Source organism: Gigantopelta aegis, chromosome 15 (assembly GCF_016097555.1).
Source record: "Gigantopelta aegis isolate Gae_Host chromosome 15, Gae_host_genome, whole genome shotgun sequence".
Taxonomy (NCBI): Eukaryota; Metazoa; Mollusca; class Gastropoda; order Neomphalida; family Peltospiridae; genus Gigantopelta; species Gigantopelta aegis.
In genome coordinates, this window is record NC_054713.1 from 15079820 (window position 1) to 15106657 (window position 26838).

The 26838-nt window shown below is 36.8% G+C and overlaps 1 protein-coding gene across 3 annotated transcripts in view; it reads right to left on the reverse strand.

Annotated features, from left to right (window-relative positions):
- Window positions 1-26838, reverse strand: part of LOC121389889 (kazrin-like) — a 132102-nt gene that overhangs the window by 1557 nt on the left and 103707 nt on the right. For 2 of the 3 annotated variants that reach the window (XM_041521551.1, XM_041521549.1), the window contains exons 3-14: window positions 25719-25934; window positions 22931-23091; window positions 19421-19567; window positions 17232-17400; window positions 15337-15537; window positions 14005-14192; window positions 12360-12472; window positions 10249-10483; window positions 7110-7211; window positions 6484-6650; window positions 3125-3154; window positions 1163-1289 (exon numbers count right to left, since the gene is read on the reverse strand). In XM_041521551.1, the coding sequence (XP_041377485.1) occupies window positions 1163-1289; window positions 3125-3154; window positions 6484-6650; window positions 7110-7211; window positions 10249-10483; window positions 12360-12472; window positions 14005-14192; window positions 15337-15537; window positions 17232-17400; window positions 19421-19567; window positions 22931-23091; window positions 25719-25934 (1856 nt within the window). The remainder of the gene's footprint in view (window positions 1-1162; window positions 1290-3124; window positions 3155-6483; window positions 6651-7109; window positions 7212-10248; window positions 10484-12359; window positions 12473-14004; window positions 14193-15336; window positions 15538-17231; window positions 17401-19420; window positions 19568-22930; window positions 23092-25718; window positions 25935-26838) is intronic. The other variant, XM_041521550.1, reaches the window with a different exon arrangement.

A 26838-nucleotide genomic window follows, 5' to 3' on the forward strand; every position in this document is an offset into this window, starting at 1 on the left:
CCCGTTTTACCCTCTGCCATAAACCCTGACGACAATATTTTATGCTGATGCACGGTTTGAACTTAACCAGGGCAATTACTGTAGCTACGATATGACTTGCTGTAGGTTAGTGATTTTACCGATGGCCATTTTTATTTTTTTACACTGAATAAAAATTATTGCCATTGGTTGAATGGATAATTTGTTTTCTTTTCAAGTAATGTTTATTTGGTACAAATGATACTGGTTTAAAATTGCTGAAAGCAGTGCTCTAAATTGCTGCAGGAGATTATTTTGACTATGGCAAAAACATTTTTAAACTGCCATATGTAACTATTTTTCTTACACACCTGTTGGGGAGAACATCATGCATTATTTTTGATAACACATAGTTATTTACACATGTACGTGTGTTAACAATTTCAAGACATACGACTGGCTGCTCCTAGGTGATGACCAGGTCACCAATGCCATACGTCCAATAAAAAACCAGCGAGATGGAAATCGATTACACTGTGACGTATAGTTAACCTGACAATCGTGTGTCTGTGACGCATAAGTCAGCTACAAGTGCAAAGGCTTTAAATAACTTTTAGTCGAAAAAGATGTTAAAATTTGCTTAAACCTGGTTTTTGAGGATATGAAAGAAATAGAATAATACATTCATGTCTGTTAGATACCATTTATCTCACAACTCATTTAAAAACGTATCAAACTCACTTTTGCTCGTTAGATAAGTTTTAAAAGAACTCATTATAAGATAAATGGTATCTAATGGCCACTCATGTATTATTCTTCATTTAAATTCAGGTCCTGCTGTTAGGTTGGCTGCAATTTGTAACACTTGCCTATATGGTTTAAAGAAAATTATGTAATCAATTCTGGAACAGATGAATTGTTTAAAGAACTAGCTCTTGATGCAAGCACCATAACAGGGGCAGATGCAGGAATTTTCTAGGGGATGGGAGTAATATTTAGAACGGGGCACATACAGTATTCATAAAAGGGGTGAATCTTTAAAAAAAGTACACCATTATGAATTATATATCAGTAATTAAATAAATGTCCCACTTTTTAAAGTTGAACAATTCAATTTTTTTTAAATTTTAAATTAAAAAAGAGAGAGAGAAGTTTTTTTGGGGTGGGGATGGGGTTTACACCTTCAACACACTGTATAACGTACCCTAAAGCTTAATCTTCCTTTACTGCCACTGTCCTCACTCCAACTCTTGACGGAACGCGAGAACGACCGGTTTCCACTGGGGTCCACTTTCTGTTTCGTGTTGTTGTTAGGTGCATCCAGAGCAGCTCTGAAATTCAATTAATAATCACTGATAAATGTGAATAAGATTTATATACAAATATCACTATCATGTTGACAGTTAGGTTTTAGTATCATATTCAAATCAGTTTCGTACTCAACCCTGCAAACAAAACTCAACAGGTTTGTTTTTTAACATGTCAATCTACAAATGTATATAAGGAAAACTGTAAATACGAAATTGACTATTTTATCTTGCTATGATAAATTAAAAAAATTATGATAAAAAGTACATTAAAAATTGTGGCAAGAATGATGTTATTTGTTAAATGGTAAATCTTTTTGGGGCAATAAATGGAAAAAATAAATATATATATAAATGATCATATTGAAATCCATTACTGGTATATCAGGTATATAAGTTTGAAAAAATTTAATGTGATTATTGGAATACAGATAATTTAGCTATTGTGATCATATTTATATTTTTATATCATCCTAACCCATTTATTAATAACCCAATATAGAATGTTAATTTACAATAAACATACAAAATATGAAACATTTTTAGAACTTACAATATGGATTAAATCAAGTATTTTGTGTGAAAAACATATCTAAAGGGCTATAGATAATACAAATAACATAGTAAAATTATGGGAACCGACACATTAACAACCTAGACTCAAAGGAACGTTTAACACAAAATAATAAGAAATTCACTGCCACCACATATACATGTACTACTGCTTCAAATTAGCGAAGGGTATTTTATACTCTTTTCTACCGACTTCATCACACATACAAACACCTTTGGTGCTTCAGTTGTGTAACACTGGCTGAAATAGACTGTGAGATATTGAAAGATGAAACCCACCATTAGTAGCACTTTCTCCCAAACAGGACAGTACATACCACAGCCTTTGATATACCAGTCATGGGGCACTGGTTAAGATTGGGGGATAACCCAATGGGGTCCGCCAAGGTGGTTTGATCCTACGACCTCTAACACCTCACTCTACTGAAGGAAGGAAATGTTTTATTTAATGACGCACTCAACACATTTTATTTACAGTTATATGGCATCAGACATATGGTTAAGGATTAGCAGCAAGGGATCTTTTATATGCACCATCCCACAGATAGGACAGTACATACCATGGCCCCTGATGTACCAGTCGTGGTGTACTGGCCGGAGCGAGAAATAGCCCAATGGGCCCACCGACAAGGATCGATCCCAAACTGACCATGCACCAAGCGAGTGCTCCACCACTGGCCTACGTCTCGTTCCCCTTCTCTACTGAATGAAGTAACGAAGGCTCCCTCTATAGTATAATGTTTTGTTTGTTTTGTTTAATTTCTTTATAATGACATGACTGGAGCACACTAACAGAATAGGACATACCAGTTATGATGCACTGGCTGGAACAAGAAATAATCCAATGGGCCCCACCGGCAGGGATCGATCCTAAACCGACTGCACCTCAGGCGAATGCTTTAACACTGGGTTATACATGTACCTCTGCTATATAGCATAAAGTCTCTTTTATATAGATATTTTCAGAGATATCATTTGAGTAACCCAGCTGAAAAGGGGTAAATATATCTGGTCTACTGAGATCTTGGGGGGGGGGGGGGGGGATGGGGGTGATGGGGGGGGGGTGAGGTTGCGAGGAATCTCACACACCGACAATGATAAATAATATCAACCAATAATATACATGTACTACTAACATCAAGAAAAGAAAAGAAAAAAACAATTCTGACAACTTGTGATACAAAAATAAATAAAAAATATACATGAAACGAAAAGAAAAACCGAAAGCTATTACCAAAGGACAAATCTATTTATAGTGACATGCAGTCTAGTTTGTTACTGTATACCTGAGCAGCTTCAGGCCTGCCTGATGAAACCTGGATTAAAAAGTGTTTGTTAATGTCAAACCATCTACACTAACAGATCATGGTCATACCTAGTGGGGGGTGGGGGTGGGAGGGTCTGAGGGACAAAATGCAGTTCCCCTCTATTAGAAAAATAAGAAAAACTGCCTGTTAGTTTAAAAATACAGTAGAATCTTGTTGGGTTGAATTCGGAAGGGTCGAATACATCGCAACTCTCGAACCAAAAACGAAAACTGAAGTCCTGAGTTATACTTACATGATGTTGACCGAATGGTTTGGTCTAACTAACCGGTGGGTCGAACACTTTCTCGAGCACCGATGGGGTTCAAGCCAACGGGATTCAACTGTATCTTTTTTTTGATTAATGGGATATCTTACATTAATGTCAGAGCTTCTAGATTATGGTAGCCCCACTCCCATGGCTAGTGATATTTAATGTTGGGCTAGTAAATAACTACTATTGCCATGCCCGACAGCTAGTGAATTGCTTTTTGGTCAAATGTTGCAGTTAAGTCTATTTTGTAAATATGAATATCCTGCCCCCAATGTTAGTGTTTTTAAGCTCTATCTCCCTCTTTAAGTGACATATGTGATTATTACTGTTATTTAATAAATTTGTATTAACATAAAGTAAAGTTATGCTAGTGAATTTTTAATCATGATAAACAAAAATTTATCACTGATTCCACCGGCCTCGGTGGCGTCGTGGCAGGTCATCGGTCTACAGGCTGGTAGGTACTGGGTTCGGATCCCGGTCGAGGCATGGGACTTTTAATCGAGATACCGACTCCAAACCCTGAGTGAGTGCTCCGCAGGGCTCAATGGGTAGGTGTAAACCACTTGCACCAACCAGTGATCCATAACTGGTTCAACAAAGGCCATGGTTTGTGCTATCCTGCCTGTGGGAAGCGCAAATAAAAGATCCCTTGCTGCCTGTCGTAAAAAGAGTAGCCTATGTGGCGACAGCGGGTTTCCTCTAAAAACAGTGTCAGAATGACCGTATGTTTGACGTCCAATAGCCGATGATAAGATAAAAAATCAATGTGCTCTAGCGGCGTCGTTAAATAAAACAAACTTTACTTTTTTTATCACTGATTCCCTGGCTAGTGGATGTTATTAAAATTCTAGAAGCCCTGAATATGCTCAGATTTATTTTTACTACCCCCCCCCCCCCCCCCCCCCCCCCACCCCCCCCGTTATGTTAGGCTAGATATAACCCTGCAGATTAAAAACAAATGCATATCAAACCTGTTAAACAGTCATCTCTGAGATCTGGAGGTTTGATGTTACGTAGCGCCCACTCAATGGACTTGGAGTGGCTTTTTGTAAACCGAACATTTCTCACGGCCCCTTTTTCATTATCAGTACAGAACAGAATCTCTTTAAACCAGATACCCCTAATAACTCGACTTTTTACTCGGTCCAGTTTAAGACTGGTCTCACTGTAGTTGTTTAATGATACTACAGAAATTACTTATATGGCATCTACCACATGGTTATTTCTAGAGTGATGAAACTTCTGCTACCACATAAGTTACTCTCACCAAATAGTAACAAGGACTCTTTTAGATACACTTCCCCATAAAAAGGATAACATACAGCCTTCAGTGTACAAGACACGGGGTATGGTTGGGAGGAGAGGGGAATATGACATCGTACTAGGTTGACCACATGAGCAGATCTGATTGTGCATGTTAAAATTCACCCAAGCACAGTTCAATGGTTATTAAGTTGCAATAATTACATAATTGAAAGATAAAGCATTCATATCACAATGCATGTGCATAAACCCACAGGATACAGATGCACATTAGCCACACGTCAGCCACACACATACACACCAGCCACACATATATGCACATTAGCCTAACACACACACACACATGAACCTCAACCACACTCACATGCTTATCAGCCATACACACTCGCACAACAGCCACACTCGTACATGTGCATTTGCACACACACACACATACTTTCACATTTACATTATTAATACTTTCATGAGGTTATTTACATTATTACATGGATGATAAAAATGATACGCATCAATGAAGTACTAAACAAATGATCTAAAATATGATGAATGGGTGTAAAGTTAACAAATTGATGAAGTACTAAAATGATCTCTATTAATGGGTGTAAAGTTAACGAATCGATGACGTACTAAAATGATCTCTATGAATGGGTGTACAGTTAACAAATCGATGAAATACTAAAATGATCTCTATGAATGGGTGTACAGTTAACAAATCGATGAAGTACTAAAATGATCTCTATGAATGGGTGTAAAGTTAAACGAATAAAAGTACTAAAAATCAATGAAGTTAAACTAATCAATGATCTACTAAAATTCTCTATGAATGGGTGTAAAGTTAAACGAACTAAAATCAAATGGGTGTACAGTTACAAATCGATAAGAACTATAATGATCTCTATGAATGGGGGTACAGTTAACAAATCGATGAAGTACTAAAATGATCTCTATTAATGGATGTAAAGTTAAATGCATCAATGACGTACTAAAATGATCTCTATTAATGGGTGTAACGTTAAACGAATCGATGACGTAATAAAATGATCTCTATGAATGGGTGTAAAGTTAACAAATTGATGAAGAACTAAAATGATCTAAATTAATGGGTGTAAAGTTAAACGAATCAATGACGTACTAAAACTATCTCTATGAATGGGTGTACAGTTAACAAATCGCTGAAATACTAAAATGATCTCTATGAATGGGTGTACAGTTAACAAATCGATGAAGTACTAAAATGATCTCTATGAATGGGTGTAAAGTTAACAAATCGATGAAGTACTAAAATGATCTCTATGAATGGATGTAAAGTTACGCATCAATAAAGTACTAAAATGATCTCTATGAATGGGTGTACAGTTAACAAATCGATGAAGTACTAAAATGATCTCTATTAAGTGATGTAAAGTTAAATGCATCAATGACGTACTAAAATGATCTCTATTAATGGGTGTAACGTTAAACGAATCGACGATGTACTAAAATGATCTCTATGAATGGGTGTGCAGTTAACAAATCGATGAAGTACAAAAATGATCTCTATGAATGGGTGTACAGTTAACAAATCGATGAAGAACTAAAATGATCTCTATGAATGGGTGCACAGTTAACAAATCGATGAAGATCTAAAATGATCTCTATTAATGGGTGTAAAGTTAAACGAATCGATGAAGTACTAAAATGATCTCTATGAATGGGTGTATAGTTAACAAATCGATGAAGTACTAAAATGATCTCTATCAATGGTTGTACAGTTAACAAATCGATGAAGCACTAAAATGATCTACATAAAACCAGAACTGACCTAGCTGGTTTCACAAGAGCATCCAACTCTGTTGATATGTGGCGACGCAGATACGACTTGGAAGGCGGTATGCCAAGCGCCGTTGCTAGGGTGTCGGCTGTGAATGACGCCTCGAGAACCATTAAAGCACCGTGTACACCACTTTCTTTTAAATTCTGAGAATATTCCTGTGAATAAAAATTCTTTGTAGTGCAGGGTATTAGAAATAGAAGAAAAGCAAAAATATGTTGTGAACTTAATGAAGACTTGAGAACTACATGTATTAAAGACTTTCTTTTAATTTCTAAGAATATTCTTATGAATTTTTTTGGATTTTTTTTTTATCATAAAGCCAAATTTACAAACACTGGTTTTGTCTTACATGTGTTTAACTACATATACATGTATTTACAATCCTTAAACATAGGTTTTTAAAAAAAAACAGGCTTCGTAAATTCGGCAAATGTTTAATGAATATTAAATTAGTTACAAATAATCTGTCTTTAGCTAATGAAAATAAATTCATTTGTGAAGAAAACTGAACCAATTAACATCTCACTGATATATAGCAAAGTACACCCAAAATAAAACTATAGATATGATTAATTGGTATTTTAGTTAACAAAATGAAAGTGAAAGTAACTTACACCCAGCTCTATGGACTGGACCCACTTTATGATTCTCTGATTGGTCCAAACTAATGGATCACTGTCGCTCTCCTCACAATGTGACCGCCTTTCTGATAGCACCTGGAACAGACATTCAGTGGAATGAAAGTGACGGACCCTAATTTGTAAACACTAAGGCAGATTTTTCACTATAACAGCCATTTTAGATAGACAAGATAGTACATACCACAGCCTTTGTTACACCAGTTGTGGAACAAACATTCATAATCTGTTTCAGCAACAGTCTTAAGATGAACTTGCAGGTCTTGGGGCTAGCTCTGGCAATCATCAAATTCGCCTACTAGGAATTTAAAAACCTAATGACAAATATTCTTTTAAATTGGCAAAATAATTTCATGATATACCGGTAACTGATTTTATGTGGGAAAATAACTGGCTTTACAGATAATTTGGAGAAATAATTTGCTTGCCCAGAGCTAGTTCCATTTCTGCACAACTTAATGTTTTATTAAAAACAAAAATCAGAAAATTATTTTATTAATACAGTCAAATCCGCTTAATTGCATAGCCCCGGTGCGTGTTAAATTTATGCCAATAACCGGTATAACCGATTATCCAATAGAGCCCCACTTCCAGATTATAAACAACGGTAAACTTTACAAATGCCTTGTGGACAGTCTATCTTACTCTTAACTGCAGAAAATTGTTTGAAGGCCTTCTTAATTGTATGTGCCTATGTGAGTTAATATTCATATAGAACTGACAAGAATAGTAGTACATTGTTACAGTTGTTACTAAGGTTAATATTTGTGATAATTATATGTATGCATATATTTAGAATATGTATCTTTAACATTGCTGTCTTATCTAATTTTCTTTTATTCCAAATGTGGATATCATGTATTAAAAAATGTAATAAATAATACTAAAAAAAATAAAAATTCAGTGGAATGAAAGTGACAAGACCCTAGTTTTTAAACACTAAGACATATTTTCCACTATCACAGCCATTTTAAAGAATTAAAATCAGACATTACTAAGATTTTATATTGTTGTTTAAATTATCCACTTCCGTACATCCGAAGTGTTTTCTCCCCTGCGTGTGCTGTAACCTCACCGTGGTGCAGGGGTGTAACATTCTCTTTGAGAATGGCCAATACAGGACAAAATTGAAGTTTTGAGTTAAATTCAGTATCCGTAAAATTCTGTGATATTTGTGTTTTTGCACAGTTCTTTACACTGTTCTTTACACTGTTTTTGTTTAAACCTTGAATTTTTATATTGATGTTGATCATCACTTTATTTATTTGCATTACCATAGTTTGCCACCCAATAGCCGATGTATTTTTCGTGCTGGGGTGTCGTTAAACATTCATTCATTCATTCATTCCGAAGTGTTTTCTAGTCATGCTGGTGTTTTTAGCACCATGAAGGAAAAAAATGTTTTCTTTAATGATGCACTCAACACATTTTATTTACGGTTATATGGCGTCGGACATATGGTTACGGAAACCCGCTGTCGCAACTTTGTGGGCTACTCTTTTTGATTAGAAGGAAATGTTTTCTTTAACGATGTACTCAACACATTTTATTTACGGTTATATGGCGTCGGACATATGGTTAAGGACCATACAGATATTGAGAGAGGAAACCCGCTGTCGCCACTACGTGGGCTACTCTTTTTGATTAGCAGCAAGCAATCTTTTATATGCACCATCCCACAGACAGGTTAGTACATATACCACAGCCTTTGATATACCAGTTGAGGTGCACTGGCTGGAATGAGAAATAGCCCAATGGGCTCACTTTAGCACCATGAAATGCATTGTTCATACTTTTTTAAAACAAACATACCTCTGGCAAGTAGTGGTTATGGAGATGAAGGAAGGAAGGAAATGATTTATTTAACAACGCACTCAACACATTTTATTTACGGTTATATGGCGTCGGACATATGGTTAAGGACCACATAGATTTTGAGAGAGGAAACCCACTGCCTCAACTTTGTGGGATACTCTTTTTGATTAGCAGCAAGGGATCTTTTATATGCACCATCCCACAGACAGGATAGCACATATACCACAGCCTTTGATATACCAGTTGAGGTGCACTGGCTGGAATGAGAAATAGCCCAATGGGCTCACTTTAGCACCATGAAATGCATTGTTCATACTTTTTCTAAACAAACATACTTCTGGCAAGTAGTGGTTATGGAGATGAGGTCTAGTCTACTTTTTAAGAATATTTCCCCGTTTCAGTGTCACAGAGTCTTATTTCACTCTATTGTAACTTGATCCCAATGTACAGGTTTGATGATCAACCAAATTTATTGTTCCATATCATGGGTTGAAACTGGGGTCTGCAACTTTAAATATTTTGTCTACTATAAAATAAAATAACTTTTGACGTAAAATTCATCATCATCTCCAGCGAGCTGCAGGGGCAATGACAAATTCGTTCCACAATTTATACTGCACATTGACAATCTGATTAAAATTAGCTCTACTGGTCTACCAGTAGATCTAACAGCATTGTGTGGACTCTCATGTCCAGGTGACATTTCATATATAAATAACAATTTAAATATCGACCAATTACACTTCGCCTTTTATAGCGTTATTCGGGAGCATACAAATTCTAAAAATATCGGGTGAGACTATTTATGCAATAGGCAAACTTGTTGGTCATTGAAAAACATTAAAAAACCAGGGGGAAAAGTGCAGTAATAAACTCTGGATTGTATACTAGCATAAACAGATTTTATGGCTAAACCATTATGTTTTTGTTTTTTTTCGTCTTGAAACAAATTTTATATAAAATTTTATATTGAAATTAGTTTCCAGCATACTTTGTAATTCACTGGAATCATTTCATATATTCTCGACATAATCCCAAATGTTTTCAAATTCTTTTCAAATCACTGGCATGATTTTGCAAGTAAGGTTTTGATTGGTCGAATGAAAGGTCAACTGGACATGAGCTCCAATGGGTTGCTGTTAGATCCACAGGTAATAGTAATTAACCAGTGGAGCTAATTTTAATTAGATTGGCACGTTGAACAACGTAAACCAGATACATATGAACAACTGTATATCATTCAATGGATTTTTTAAAGAAAAACTAACTTAAAAGCTGCTGGTGAAATATAAAATCAAACCTCTTTATCAAAATTGAGCCGCCTAAGTAGTTCAATGGCATGTAGAATACTGGATTGATGGAACTTGCGATGGACGTCGAAATATTTCTCCAGATCCTTCTTGGACATCATGTTGAGGATTCGCCCGTCGGCAAGCTGGTTTTCAAATACTGAAGTGTACTGAGCTAAGCCCAGATCTGGAAGCCAGCGGTGAGCGACCCACGTGTGATCAATACATCCAGCCTTGGGATACTTACTACAAGATAAAGTAAAGATAATGTTTTATTTAACGACGCACTCAACACATTTTATTTACTGTTATATATGGCGTCAGACATATGATTAAGGACCACATCGATATTGAGGGAGGAAACCGGCTGACACCACTTCATGGGCTACTCTTTTCAATTAGCAACAAGGGATCTTTTATATATATCATCCCACAAACAGGATAACACATACCACGGCCTTTGATATACCAGTCATGGTGCACTGGCTGGAGCGAGAAATACCCCAAAGCAGCTGTGCATCATGTGAGCGCTTTACCACTGGGCTATGCCGTGCCCCTACTTACTAGAAAAATACATACATTTTACTGTACCATGTTGGCCTTAGCCTATTGAACATGGATCCACAGGTAGTAATCTATCTCACAACTCATCACACCCCAGATGAGTACTCTATTACTGAGCTACTGTAAACCGTGAAAAAAATGCATGCGTATAAATTCCGCGTCGTTTGCGTCCATCCTTATGTCGCGAAATTAATACGCATGCACTATTTTCCAGTTTGAAGTGTGCTTAAAGTAATTTGTTTTGTTTTGAAATATTTTATTGAGAATAAAATTCACAAAAAGATTCACTCAATAGGCACAGCCTATACATGAGCTCTCCTTGATGGCGACTAATCGTTAATTGTTTTATGTAACTTCAATCGATGGCAACTAATCGTTTATTGTTTTATCTACCAAAGGGTGTTAGCAGTTAACAACTAAAGCTGTGAATTGTGATTCTAATACAGGTGAGGTGGTTAGGGCCTAATCCCATCTATAGACTCTGTACCAGGCACATTTGCTTGATGTAGGATAACAGAATATTGATTTACAGACAGTAACTTTATAACAATTACAGTAAGCTGTCTTTATCTACTTTTGTTTTTGAGCTGTCAATGGTTGTTCGCGAAATTTACACGTCGCGAAAATGCGTAAGGTATACATTCGCGAAAAAAACACGTCGCAATATTAATACGGTTTACAGTATGTTACACTCCTATGTTGGTGTCAGACATGGGATATAAAACCTGATGATATGCAGAGTGTTCACTGTATTTCAAATTAGAAGAGTGTTTGAGAAATATAGGTGGCTGCATCTAATGAACACAGGGCTAGAACCTATAAATTTGTCACCTGTGGCTATTGGAAAATGTTTTTGCCACAGGGCAAATACTCGACTACATCAATTTTGGGGCTGCCGATGGCAATTTTAAACTGGTAACTTTTGTAATAAATAAACACAAAATTAAAACCAAAAACGATCCCTTTAAACAATAGCAATACTTTGTATCCAACATAAAAAAAACCTCATCGATAAAGACACTGATCTGTTACAATTCATATCGAATCAAAGGCAAAAAGAAAGAAAGAAATGTTTTATTTAACAATGCACTCAACACATTTTATTTACGGTTATATGGCATCAGACAAATGGTTAAGGACCACACAGATATTGAGCAAGGAAACCCGCTGTCGCCACTTCATGAGCTATTCTTTTCGATTAGCAGCAAGGGATCTTTTATATGCACCATCCAACAGACAGGGTAGTACATACCACGGTCTTTGATATACCAGTCGTGGTGCACTGGCTGGAGTGAGAAATAGTGCAATGGGCCCCAATGACAGGGATCGATCCCAAACCAACCACGTATCAAGCGAGCACTGTACCACTGCAACAAAGGCAAATGCCATTAGTGCTGATGTTAAGTTCAAATCCTGTGAACACAGCAAAGTGCATAACTGTGAGCATGAAAAGTAGGCAGATGTTATGACAGTAGCAACTGCCAGAAACTGCTGCCTCCAGTCTAATGATGAATATTTGGATACAACTACTGTTAGCTTTGAGAAGAAACCTGCTTACATTTCTGTGGGATCTCGTTGCTCCTCGATTGCCAGTCTCAGCTTGCGTCTGTGAATCGTGTTTGAGATTCCTAGAGCAGCACTGAGATCAGAGTCACTTAGACCCAGTAGCACCTGAAGATAAAAACAATATTAACTGTAGATACCAACAATATTAACTGTAGATAAAAACAATATTAACTGAAGATACAAACAATATTAACTGTAGATAAAAACAATATTAACTGTAGATTAAAAACAATATTAACTGAAGATACAAACAATATTAATTATCAATAAAAACAATATTAAATACAGATAAAGACAATATTAACTGTAGATAAAAACATTAACTGAAGATAACAACTTAAATTTGCACACCACTATTTACCGAGATCAGTCACTCGAACCCTTTAGAACGTGGAGATAAAAATAATATTAACTGTAGATAAAAACTATATTAACTGTAGAAAAAAACTTGTACACCACCATTCACCGAGATTTGAGAAAACTCCCTTGTTTTTATGTGACCAAGATAAACAGCACTATAATCTATATTTCAAACAATGGTGTCTTGGGGGGGGGGTAAAAAGAGAATTTCTTCTCAATAGTAAACTAATTTAAATGTCCTATGATTGCTCTTTAAAACAAGAAAATATATAATTAAAAATATACACACATTTATTACTATAATCTTAAGGTGTAATACATTTGTTCAAACGTCATACATAAATATTTCAAATGTCCACAAGTGTCATGTTTTTTTTCCAAATATCTAAATACACTTTAAAGACTGAGCTACTACAATAAAATCATTATTAATGAGTATAAATAACCTACTCAGACTGAATCAATAACTATTTTCAGATATGTGGCAAAAATTGAGCTATGAAGCTTTTCTTACTTTTATTTTAGTCCCAAATACCTAAATCTATAATACATCTTTTTTTTCACTTTTCTTTTGTTGCACTCAATACCCTCAATAACATACAGTACCCACAAACCAATCTCTCATACATTTGTTCCTTTTTAAACATTTAGATTTCAAAATACAAATGGCTGTCATCATAACTGTAATATTATATTATTCATAATTCCGAAAAGGTCCTGGAAAATTGGACAACTTGTGCCCTTTTATTATTTGTAATTAGGATCTATAGGCTTGTTAAGCTGGACAACTGTGTCCAATCCTTTTATATATTCATTATTTTACAATAAGCTCCGAATTTACGAAGCCTGTTTAAGGATTGTAAAGGTATGTACTTACACGTGTAAATTCGGCCCTAACTGTTTTATATATAATGAAGAAGGAAGGAAGGAAATGTTTTATTTAGTACATATCACAGCCTTTGTTACACCAGCTGTGGAGCATGGCTGGAACGAGAAAAAGCCCAATGGTGGTAGGGTGAAATATGAAAGTATCATGAAGTCCAACATCAAAACATCACAATGCACTTCGTGCATGTAGTGTTTGTAGGGTGGTTTCTTAATTGGTTCTTTTCGATCAGTGACAATATTTATCAAATTATTCAAATATGATGTCTGTAAAGATTCTTTTGGATGACAGTACATTTTTTTAAAAACCCACCACATCCCAATCCAAGTTAAAGAACCACTTTCTAAAAGGTTACAAATAACTGAATCATGAAATATTCTTCGACATTTACCTTTCCACTTTTAATGTTCTCGGCACACATTTTCCCGTACGCGGACATGCTGAGTGAAATTTCGAGCCATGCTAGCACCTGGTTGGCCTTCCAGGATCCCATATGAACGCCCTTCAGACTGTTGATGATGCCCATCTTCTCCTGATAGTTCTCGGGGCTCAGGAGAGACAACTTCTGATGATTTGGTTCTGACGAACAAAAATATTTCATAATTTTATTTTTTTTTTAGATGAGATTTGTGTGCCTATAAGCAATTAAAGTTCATGATATCCAATTAATAATAAATAAAGAATAAATTATATATAGTGAAACCTCTCAAAACTAGACCCTCTGTAGACCAGAATTCCCTCAAAACCGGACATTTTTCATGGCCCTTTTTAAATATCTGAGCAGAAGGGAACCTCTGTAAACTGGATCACTCTAGAAAAATGGACTTTTTGCTTGGTTCCGAGGGTGTCCGGTTTAGAGGAGTGTCACTGTATATCAATTACTTCTGTACTTACATCAAATTAATATTCCATAATATATATATTCAATTAAGGTTCAATTATATCTTATTAACATTTATTTTAATTTATTTGTTTGCTTATATTCAACTCATATTCAGTTATATTCAATTAATGTTCAGTCATATTCATTTGAAATCCAGTCATATTCAATTAATTATGTCACATTCAATTAACGTTCAGTCATATTCATTTTAACTTCAGTCATATTCAGTTGAAGTTATGTCATATTCAGTTATATTCAATTACAGTTTAGTCACATTCAATTCAGATTCAGTCATATTGAACTAAAGCTATGTCACATTCAGTCATATTCAATTACAGTTTGGTCACATTTAGTCATATTCAATTAGTTATGTCACATTCAATTAACGTTCGGACATATTCATTTGAACTTTAATCATATTCAATTTAAGTTATGTCACATTCAGTCATATTCATTTAGTTATGTCACATTCAATTAACGTTCGGACATATTCATTTGAACTTTATTCATATTCAATTTAAATTATGTCACATTCAATCATATTCATTTAGTTATGTCACATTCAATTAACGTTCGGACATATTCATTTGAACTTTAATCATATTCAATTTAAGTTATGACACATTCAGTCATATTCAATTACAGTTTTGTCACATTCAAATGTCGTTCAGTCTTATTCAATTAAGGTTCAGTCATATTCAACTAATTTGTTTATATGCATTCTGTCCCGGGTCAAGTCCCTGGCTATCCAGAGACAGAGCCCGGGAAAGACATGCCTGAAACCTTAGTGGTATAGGGGCATGATAAAACAGTTTCAAGTCAAGTTTATATGAAACCAACCATCAATTCCTTCTGAGCTTGGAAGAGCGATCGAGCGACGCAGTCTGCCTTTGCTGAACATACGTGGAAGAGATCCAAACGGTCGTCTTTTCTTTTTCTTCTTGCTGTCGGAACTGTCAGAAAGTTCCTGACTCGTGTTGAAGATTCTCATCAGCGGAGTGAAGGCATCCTGACGATCATTGTTCGGAGTACTAGTTTGAACTGGAAAAAAAACAAACACATTAAATCAATGTATAAATTAGAAAAAAGTGACAGACTGACAGACAAATAGACAGGTGGACTAACTGATAATACAGTGAGTGAGTGAGTGAGTGGGTGGGTGGGTGGGTGGGTGGGTGGGTGAGTGAGTGAGTGAGTGAGTGAGTGAGTGAGTGAGTGAGTGAGTGAGTGAGTGAGTGATTGGGTGGGTGGGTGGATGGATTGGGTGGATGGGGTTTTGGATGAATGAGCGACTGACTGGATTGGTTTAAACAGTAATCTGAAATGGGACATGAATTAATATTTATCCTGCAATTACTGCTCCTAATGACAGATTATGATAATGGATAAAGCAAAGTCATAAACGTTTAGTAGCAGGATATGACTTTTGACGTCATGCATGTAGTGTCAAACGCATTACTACATTACTAAATCACACATTTTGACCTCTAGGTCATCGTACAACATAGCTGAAATAATAGAAATAATAGCCGTTTCTCTTAATCTTTATGGTCTGCAGGATAAAGATAACATCCTACGTCATTAGCTAGGTATTCTCTATTTATTTTACAGTCACCACGTTCAAGCAGATGTAACACTGACATATACAATCCTGTTTTAGTGCAACCCTTTGTTGTTGTTTAAAGTAAGCAGAGGATATTGAAATATAACACAAGATAACAGGATCAGCGGAATATTTTTAATAATAGCAGTGAATGAAAAAGAAGCAATAATGATGTAAACGAACATTGTTATAAAACGTATAGGCTTTTGCTTTTGATGTTTGATTGAACAAATATGGCACATCATAAGCTTTCGTCGAATATGTGTTAATTAGCCCTCAAAATTAATTAACGCAATCAGCAACCACTACAAAAAGCTGTTGCAATAGTGATCTGCAATGGCATTTTTATTTTGAATTGTAAACTGATGGTGAGTGTGTTGTGTATTGTGAATGGTTAATTACATTCTTTTTCTGGGATCAAATGAAAATAACACCCAGAAAACTAATGACGTCATTAGAAAGTGACGTCATTAGCAACAGGAACAGGCGAAGATGATGATTCATGGGTCTACAGTTAGATTGTAGCCAGGTATTTTTTTCAAGAAATACCAAGTATACAGTTAGTTCGGTAGAAAAACGATTCAGTTTTTACAATGGATATAACCATAAGATATTTAAGATTTGTGGGTGTTATTGTCTATTTGATGACTGCATATATTTAATTTTTAACCTCAAGCTAACGCAACTACTATTTAATATTAAAGAATGTATAGCACTGTTTTGAAACTTGATACTAACAAAATGTTCTCTGGTATGACATGGGTTGTCAGACACTAAGCCTATTTCCATGCCTACATTGATGTAAAATTACACACAAGGAAGAAAGGAAATGTTTTATTTAACGACGCACTCAACACATTTTATTTACGGTGATATGGCATCGGACATATGCTTAAGGACCACACATATATTGAGAGAGGAAACCTGCTGTCGCCACTTTATGGGCTACTATTTTTGATTAGCAGCAAGGGATCTTTTATATGCACCATCCCACAGACAGGATAGTACATACCACGGCCTTTGATGTACCAGTCGTGGTGCACTGGCTGGAATGAGAAATAGCCCAATGGGCCCACTGACAGTGCCTAAATTGATGTAAAATTACACACAAAGTACACTATGCCCAGTTTACCATTATAGCTACATGTGGAGACGGAATCTTTGGACACCTCTTCGTTGGGTGGGGTGATCTCGTACGGTGGGAGGTCCTCGCTGGCTGCTGTGACATCATTGCTGTTGTTCATGTCGATGTCAGACAGACACACAGACTTGTTGGGACCATTCGGAGTTTTGTCTTTCAGCTAAAAAAATTAAATAAATAATTTTAAAAACAACATAACATTTTTTATGTACAATTGCTTTTGATAAAGTATTAAAGACCTCCCGATTTAAAAAAACAATAATTTCTTAAGCAAATAACCAGTATGTTTTAAGGGCTATTCGATTATACAATATAATTTGTAGTGATTTAATGCTAAAAGGTTTTGTGCAGCAGCATTCTGTGCAGCAGTATAATATGCAAATAAGTGATTTCTTCTACAACCGATATGCAATTAAGTGGATTTAACTGTATTAATAAATATTTTATCACCCTAATTGGGTGGCTAGGCTGGTAAAATAATAGAAATGGATGGATTGGTAGATGGGATGGATGGATGGATGGGATGGATGGATGGATGGATTGATTGGTAGATGGGATGGATGGATGGATGGATGGATGGATGGATGGATGGATGGATGGATGGATGGATGGATTGGTAGATGGAATGGATGGATGGATGGATGGATGGATGGATGGATGGATGGAAGGATGGATTGGTAGATGGGATGGATGGATTGGTAGATGGGATGGATGGATAGATGGATGGTAGATGGGATGGATGGATGGATGGATGGATTGGTAGATGGAATGGATGGATGGATGGATTGGTAGATGGGATGGATGGATGGATGGATGGACTGGTAGATGGGATGGATGGATGGATGGATTGATGGATGGATGGATGGATGGATTGGTAGATGGGATGGATGGATGGATTGGTAGATGGGATGGATGGATGGATGGATGGATTGGTAGATGGGATGGATGGATGGATGGATGGATTGGTAGATGGAATGGATGGATGGATGGATTGGTAGATGGGATGGATGGATGGATGGACTGGTAGATGGGATGGATGGATGGATGGATGGATGGATGGATGGATGGATTGGTAGATGGGATGGATGGATGGATTGGTAGATGGGATGGATGGATGGATGGTAGATGGTAGATGGATGGATGGATGGATGGATGGATTGGTAGATGGGATGGATGGATGGATGGATGGATGGTGGATGGATGGATGGATGGATGGATGGATGGATGGATGGATGGATTGGTAGATGGGATGGATGGATGGATGGATTGGTAGATGGGATGGATCGATGGATGGATGGATGGATGGATGGATGGATTGGTAGATGGGATGGATGGATGGATGGATGGATGGATGGATTGGTAGATGGGATGGATGGATGGATGGATGGATGGGATGGATGGATGGATTGGTAGATGGGATGGATGGATGGATGGATGGATGATTGGATGGATGGATGGATGGATGGATGGATGGATGGGATGGATGGATGGGATGGATGGAAGGATTGGTAGATGGGATGGATGGATGGATGGATGAGATGGATGGATGGAAGGATGGATGGATGGATGGATTGATTGGTAGATGATGGATGGATGGATGGATGGATGGATGGATGGATGGATGGATGGATGGGATGGATGGATGGATGGGATGGATGGATGGATTGGTAGATGGGATGGATGGATGGATGGATGGATGGATGGATGGATGATTGGATGGATGGATGGATGGATGGATGGATTGGTAGATGGATGGATGGATGGATGGATGGATGGATAGGTTGGTTAGTTGGATATTGGATGAATGGGTGGGTGGTTAGTTGGATGAAATGATGGACAGATGAGAAGGATGAATGGACTGATTGATGGATGGGTAGTTAGGTGAATGGATGGATGGATGGAGGGAAGGATTTGGACTGACAGTCAACATCACCATGGGCCATCACGTCAGCCAGGCAATTACTTTGCGTTTATATTCTATGTTCATATCTGGTCTAGCAGCTTTCGATTCAGTCCGGCAGAATTTCCACCAGTTTCGACCCCTGATGAATGATGTTATAGACTGGCATTGGACATATGCTGCCACTACTAATACAATATATATTTAAACATCATTAAATGACCACCTAATTCATAAATGAAAATCATATTTAAAATGTCTACTGATTTTTAGGACTTACTTCAGTTAGCTCTGCCTCCAGCTTTTTGATGGTTTGATCCTTGGCGTCGAGTTGCGACCGCAGTATCACAGCTCGTTCTGCCGCTTCCCGAGCTTTCTTGATTATCTCCCATTTCTCACGCTCCGACTCTTCCTTCTCCATCGCCAACTGGAAGGAAATCAGCAAACTCAATGGCTGGGCTCCAAATAGGAAGTAAGATATGGCCTGCTGTTTTAAAAATTTTTAACATAGCAGGCTAAAGAAGTATGGTCTGCTACGAAAAATATATGTCCTGCTATGAAAAAAATATGGCCTGCTATTAATAAGACAGCACAGGGCGAGTGGAGAGTTTTGGATAGTGTGTGCCTGTGGATGATTATGACCTCTGAGATGTATTTTAGAGCATTATGAAATTAAAATATAACAGAATCAGACTCAGTCTGAGCTAAATAGAAGATGAGATGAGATGAGTCTTTTGATGATTTTAGCAGGTGAATTTTTATTTTAACTGCTAGGTCTAAAAAAAATGGACTGCTTTTCCACTTTTATCAGGCTGCTATTCTAAGCCTTGCAATGGGCTAATCTATAAAGTCTTTTTATCTTTAAATGCAGGTGGTGTTTAAGCATAGTAAATGTATGTAGTTACACACGTGTAAGACGAACAGCCTTTGTAAATTCGGTTCAATTATTTCACACATAAAAAGTTTATATAAATAAATTCACATTTGTAAATAAGCAGATTTGCTGTGTGGGTATTTATAAATAAAGTAAATATTATATATGGACACTTGAAGAAGAAGAAGTTTGTTTTATTTAATGACACCACTAGAGCAAATTAATTTATTAATCATAGACTATTGGATGTCAAACATGGTAATTTTGACAGTCAGAGATGAAACCCACTACATTTTTCCATTAGTAGCAAGGGATCTTTTATATGCACTTTATATGTATTAAACATGCAGCAAAATAAGGCTGTATTAAACATGCAGCAAAATAAGGCTGTATTAAACATGCAGCAAAATAAGGCTGTATTGAACATGCAGCAAAATAAGGCTGTATTGAACATGCAGCAAAATAAGGCTGTATTAAACATGCAGCAAAATAAGGCTGTATTGAACATGCAGCAAAATAAGGCTGTATTGAACATGCAGCAAAATAAAGCTGTATTGAACATGCAGCAAAATAAGGCTGTATTAAACATGCAGCAAAATAAGGCTGTATTAAACATGCAGCAAAATAAAGCTGTATTGAACATGCAGCAAAATAAAGCTGTATTGAACATGCAGCAAAATAAGGCTGTATTGAACATGCAGCAAAATAAGGCTATATTGAACATGCAGCAAAATAAGGCTGTATTGAACATGCAGCAAAATAAGGCTGTATTGAACATGCAGCAAAATAAGGCTGTATTAAACATGCAGCAAAATAAGGCTGTATTGAACATGCAGCAAAATAAGGCTATATTGAACATGCAGCAAAATAAAGCTGCATTGAACATGCAGCAAAATAAGGCTGTATTGAACATGCAGCAAAATAAAGCTGCATTGAACATGCAGCAAAATAAGGCTGTATTGAACATGCAGCAAAATAAAGCTGCAAAATAAAGCTGCATTGAACATGCAGCAAAATAAGGCTGTATTGAACATGCAGCAAAATAAAGCTGCATTGAACATGCAGCAAAATAAGGCTGTATTGAACATGCAGCAAAATAAAGCTGCATTGAACATGCAGCAAAATAAGGCTGTATTGAACATGCAGCAAAATAAAGCTGCATTGAACATGCTAAACTCTTCAATTATGAAATAAATTTGTCAAATTCAAATGTTCATTTCCTGATTTTGATATGCCAGTCATGGGTCACTGGTTTGGGTGGGGAAAATCGACTCTATACCATTGGCAATTGATTCTACAACCCACAGCAACTCGGGCAGGCCGTTTACCACTGCAATACATCACACCCCAAAGCAGTGAAGTGTCAAGAACATATGTAAGCTGTCAGAGATTTATACTTCAGAATATAATTACAGTTAGTGAAGTATGGATTTAAAATTATTTTTCTTACATCATGCTTTTACAATATAATGTTCATATTTTGGCACCACGATGCTAAAGTTTGCTTTGTTTAATGACTCCACTTCAACACATTGATTTATAATCATCGGCTATAGGATATCATAGATTTGGTAATTTTTGACTCCATTAGTAACATGGGATCTTTTATATGCATTTTCTCACAGACAGAACAGCACATACCATGGCCTTTCAAGGAAGGAAATGTTTTATTTAACAATGCACTCAACACTTTTTATTGACGGTTATATGGCGTCAGACATCTGGTTAAGGACCACAAAGATACTGAGAGAGGAAACCCGCTGTAGCCATTTCATTGGCTACTCTTTCGATTACAGCAAGGGATCTTTTATATGCACCATCCCAGGCAGGATAGTACATACCATGGTCTTTGTTACACCAGTTGTGGAGCACTGGCTGGAAAATAGCCCAATGGGTCCACTGACGGGGATCGATCCCAGACCTACTGTGCATCAAGTGAATGCTTTACCACTGGGCTACGTCCCACCCCTCGGCTATAGGATGTCATGTATTTGGTAATTTTTGACTCCATTAGTAATATGGGATCTTTTATACAAAACTTTCTCACACAGGACAGCACATACCATGACCTTTGATATATCAGTCATGGCACACTTTTTGGGACGGGGAATTTTTTTTTTTTAAATCAGAGAATGAGTCTATTGATGTAGTTTGATCCTACGACAAAAGCACCTCAGGCGAGTGCTCTACCAACTGAGCTAGATCCCTCAATCACCATGATGCATGGTGAGGATTAAAGATGGTAGAAAGTTGATGAATTTTTTTTAATTTTCTTTTTCGTATCAGAAATTAACAAGCTAACAGGCAATATAGCAGTGTTATAGACTGTTGATCTAACTTATTTCTCATTCCAGCCAGTGCACCACGACTGCTATATCAAAGGCTGTGATATGTGCTGTCCTGTCTGTGGTATGGTGCATAAAAATTATCCCTTGTTACTAAAGGAAAAAATGTAGTGGGTTTCCTCTCTAAAACTATGTAAAAATTACCAACTCTTTGACATCCAATTGCCGATGATTAATAAATCAATGTGCTCTAGTGGTGTCGTTAAATAAACCAAGGGGGACGGATGTAGCCCAGTGGTAAGGTGTTCGCTCGATGCGCGATCATTGTGGGATCGATCCCTGTTGATGGGCACATTGGGCTATTTCTTGTTCCAGCCAGTGCACCACAACTGGTATATCAAAGGCTGTGGTATGTACTACCCTGTCTGTGGGATGGTGCATATAAAAGATCCCTTGCTGCTAATCAAAAAGTGGCGACAGCGTGTTTCCTCTCTTAATATCTGTATCGTCCTTAACCATATGTCTGACACCATAAACCGTAAATAAAATGTGTTGAGTGCATCGTTAAATAATTTCTTTCTTTCATTTAAAAAAAACAAACTAACTTTAATTTTGGATTATTGCAACATACCTGTTTGAGGCTCTCATTACTCTCATGCATTCGGATTTCGTAGTTTCTGATAAAGTCCCGTAACTCTGCTTCCTTTTCCTCCAGAGTTGTGTACAACTGCTTCATCTGATTCAACAGGTCGAGTTTCTCTCCCTTTAGCCTCTTTCGATCAGACTTCATGGCTAAAAATATAAAATGGGGAATAAGAAAAATAGTTTTCTTCTTTTCTGCCTCTCCTGATCTGCTTTCAGTAAGACTATTTACTGAAATGTGTTGTTTCATAGTAATGACAATAAAAATGATGATGATGGCAATGATGATCATGATGATAATGATCATAATGATGATGTGATGACAACATTGATAATAAGCATTTTGAGAGTACTGCTAAAGCAATACATGTCCCGTACCGGGCAAAACAATTTTTCTTATCTCCTAAATTCAAGGGCCATAACTTTGAAAAGTTGGTAAATCATCATGAAAGTTAAACTTGATCTGTAAAGCTATATACAAATGATAAAGCTATATAAAAATTTCATCTTGATATCTCCAGGCATTGCAAAAATAAAAATAAACTAATTTTCACATCTCCAATGTTCAAGGGTCATAACTTCATGAAAAAGGGGTAAATTGCCATAAATGTCAAACTTGAGCTGTCACAGTATGTGATAAACCTATACACAAAATTTCAGCTCAATATCCAAAGGTGTTCTGAAAAAAAGTCTGGAAAACCAATTTTCACATCTCCTAAGATCAAGGGCCATAACTTCATAAAAAATAGGTAAATCATCATAAACATCAAACTTGATCTGTAACAGTACATGATGAAGCTATACACAAAATTTCAGCTCAATATCTCAAAGACTTCTGAAAAAACCCACATCCAGAAAACATATGTGGGACAGACGGATGGACGGACACACAGACAGACAGACAGACAGGACAGAGATAACACTTATAGTCCCCTGCAGCTGGACCAGTAGGAGACTAGTAATGATCAATACTCAAAATCAAAACTGTTTTGTTAAGTGGGAAGCAAACAATGTTAGAAACTCAGAAGCAGTTCTGAAAAGTAGTCTCAAAATTAGACCAACTTATTACACTTACAGTGTGATTTTATTAACAGCAATGCAGAAAACTTGAGAAAATCGTGAAAAAAGCTTATAATTATTATTTGTTTATATCACTCCTAAAAATGAGGAATTCTTGATGTATCTGGAATAGTCGAAAATAAAGTGGGAAGCAAAAGCTGCCAGTGAAAATGAATATCAAAAAGCATACTGTGCATTTTGAGCAGTATTTGCTTTTTGCTTCCTGTCAATTTTGAGCCTCAACGATTTCGACGATACATATGATGATGGTCATGATCATAATGATGATGATCATATGGTAAAGGACCACACAGATATTGAGAGAAGAAACCCGGTGTCGCCACTTCATGGGCTACTCTTTTCGATTAGCAGCAAGGGATCTTTTATATGCACCATCCCAGACAGGGTAGTACATACCACAGCCTTTGACATACCAGTCGTGGTGCACTGGCTGGAACGAGAAATAAAGTAAGGAAAGGAGTTTTAAAAATAATATTCCACTGTCCATAAATAAAAACAGAATAAATGAACTAAACCTGCATCAGATGTTTGTACAAGTAACCCACATGGCTTGAAACATTAAAAAATTCAGTACTTCCCGTTGACCACCAATTTGCAAAAATTTCAGAAAGAGACCTTACAAATGTCCAACTACAACAAGCATAAGAAGTGCTCACACAAAAAGACCTCAGAAATGTCCAACTAAAACAAAAGTTAAAGCTTGTTTTAAATAATGACACCACTAGAGTACATTGATTTATTAATCATCGGCTATTGGATGTGAAAACATTTGGTAATTTTGACAGAGTTATAGAAAGGAAACCCGCTACATTTTTCCATTAGTAGCAAGGGATATTTTATATGCACCATTCCACAGACAGGATAGCACATACCACAGCCTTGTGATATACCAGTTGTGGTGCACTGGCTGGAACGAGAAATAACCCAATGGGACAGGGATTTATCCCAAACTGACAGGGATCAAGCAAGCATTTTACCACTGGGCTACATCCCGCCACATTTCAGAAAGAGACCTCAGAAATGTCCACCTAAAACATGCATAAAAAGTGCTCACAGAGAGAGACCTCAGAAATTTTCACCTAAAAGAAGGAAGAAAGGAAATGTTTTATTTAACGACGCACTCAACACATTTTATTTACGGTTATATGGCGTCAAACATATGGTTAAGAACCACACAGATATGAAGAGAGGATACCCGCTGTCGCCACTTCATGAGCTACTCTTTTCGATTAGCAGCAAGGGATCTTTTATATGCACCATCCCATAGACAGGACAGCACATACCACAGCCTTTAATGTACAAGTGGTGGTGCACTGGCTGGAGCGAGAAATAGCCCACTTAAAAGAAGACTATAAAAAGTTATCACAGAAGGAGACCTCAGAAATAGCCCACCTAAAAGACGACTGTATAAAAAGTTCTCACAGAAGGAGACCTCAGAAATGTCCACCTAAAAGAAGACTGTATAAAAAGTTATCACAGAAGGAGACCTCAGAAATGTCCACCTAAAAGACGACTGTATAAAAAGTTCTCACAGAAGGAGACCTCAGAAATGTCCACTTAAAAGAAGACTGTATAAAAAGTTCTCACAGAAAGAGACCTCAGAAATGTCCACCTAAAAGACGACTGTATAAAAAGTTATCACAGAAGGAGACCTCAGAAATGTCCACCTAAAAGACGACTGTATAAAAAGTTCTCACCCTGCAGTGCTTCTTTGGCTCTGTTCAACTCTTGCCGCGTCTGAATCAATTCCAGTTTGAGTTCGCCGTAACCAGGCTGGTTGTTAACGGCCGCTTTCGACAGCTTCAATTCTTTAACTTCCCCCATCAAACTCTTTACTTGAGACTCCAGTCGGGAATTTTCTTCTTTCAGTTTTACGATTTCATTCTCTTCATCAGATTTCTGTCGATTCGTACCTATACAGAGAATATAATAAAATATTAATAACTTTATTTAGATTTTTTTTCTTCTTCTAATTTTCATTATTATTCATCATACTAACCTCGGTTTAATGACACCACTAGAGCACATTGATTTATTAATCATCGGTGTCAAACATTTGGTAATTCTAACATATAGTCTTAGAGAGGAAACCCACTAAATTTTTCCATTAGTAGCAAGGGATCTTTTATATGCACCATTACACAGACAAGATAGCACATACCACGGCCTTTGATATACCAGTCGTGGTGCACTGGCTGGAATGAGAAATAGCCCAATGGGCCCACCAATGGGAATCAATCCACTGAGCTACGTCCCACCCCTCTCACCTGTTTACATTATAAAGGAGAGACAAAAATTAAAACTCAAAAAAAACAAATGCAATTACAAAAATGCAATTTTAATTTAATTACTTTTTGAAATATTTTTTCAATGCATTGTTATGAATATCCATAAGAAGGAAATATTTTATTTAACGGTGCACTCAACACATTTTATTTACGCTTATATGGCATCAGAAATATGGTTAAGGACCACACAGATATTGAGACAGGAAACCCGCTGTCGCCACTTCATGGGCTACTCTTCACAATTAGCAGCAAGGGATTTTTTATGTGCACCAACCCACAGACAGGATAGCACATACCACAGCCTTTGATATACAAGTCGTGGTGTACTGGCTGGAATGAGAAATAGCCCAATGGGCCCACCAATGGGGATTGATCCTAGACCAACCACACATCAAGCGAGTGCATTACCACTAGGCTACGTCCCGGCCCCTGAATATCCATAGATGCAGCAACTATAAACCAAGTTTCATTTTTTTTCATTTTTTAAAAGTTTCATTGATATATGACTTGTAGTTTATGACACATGGAG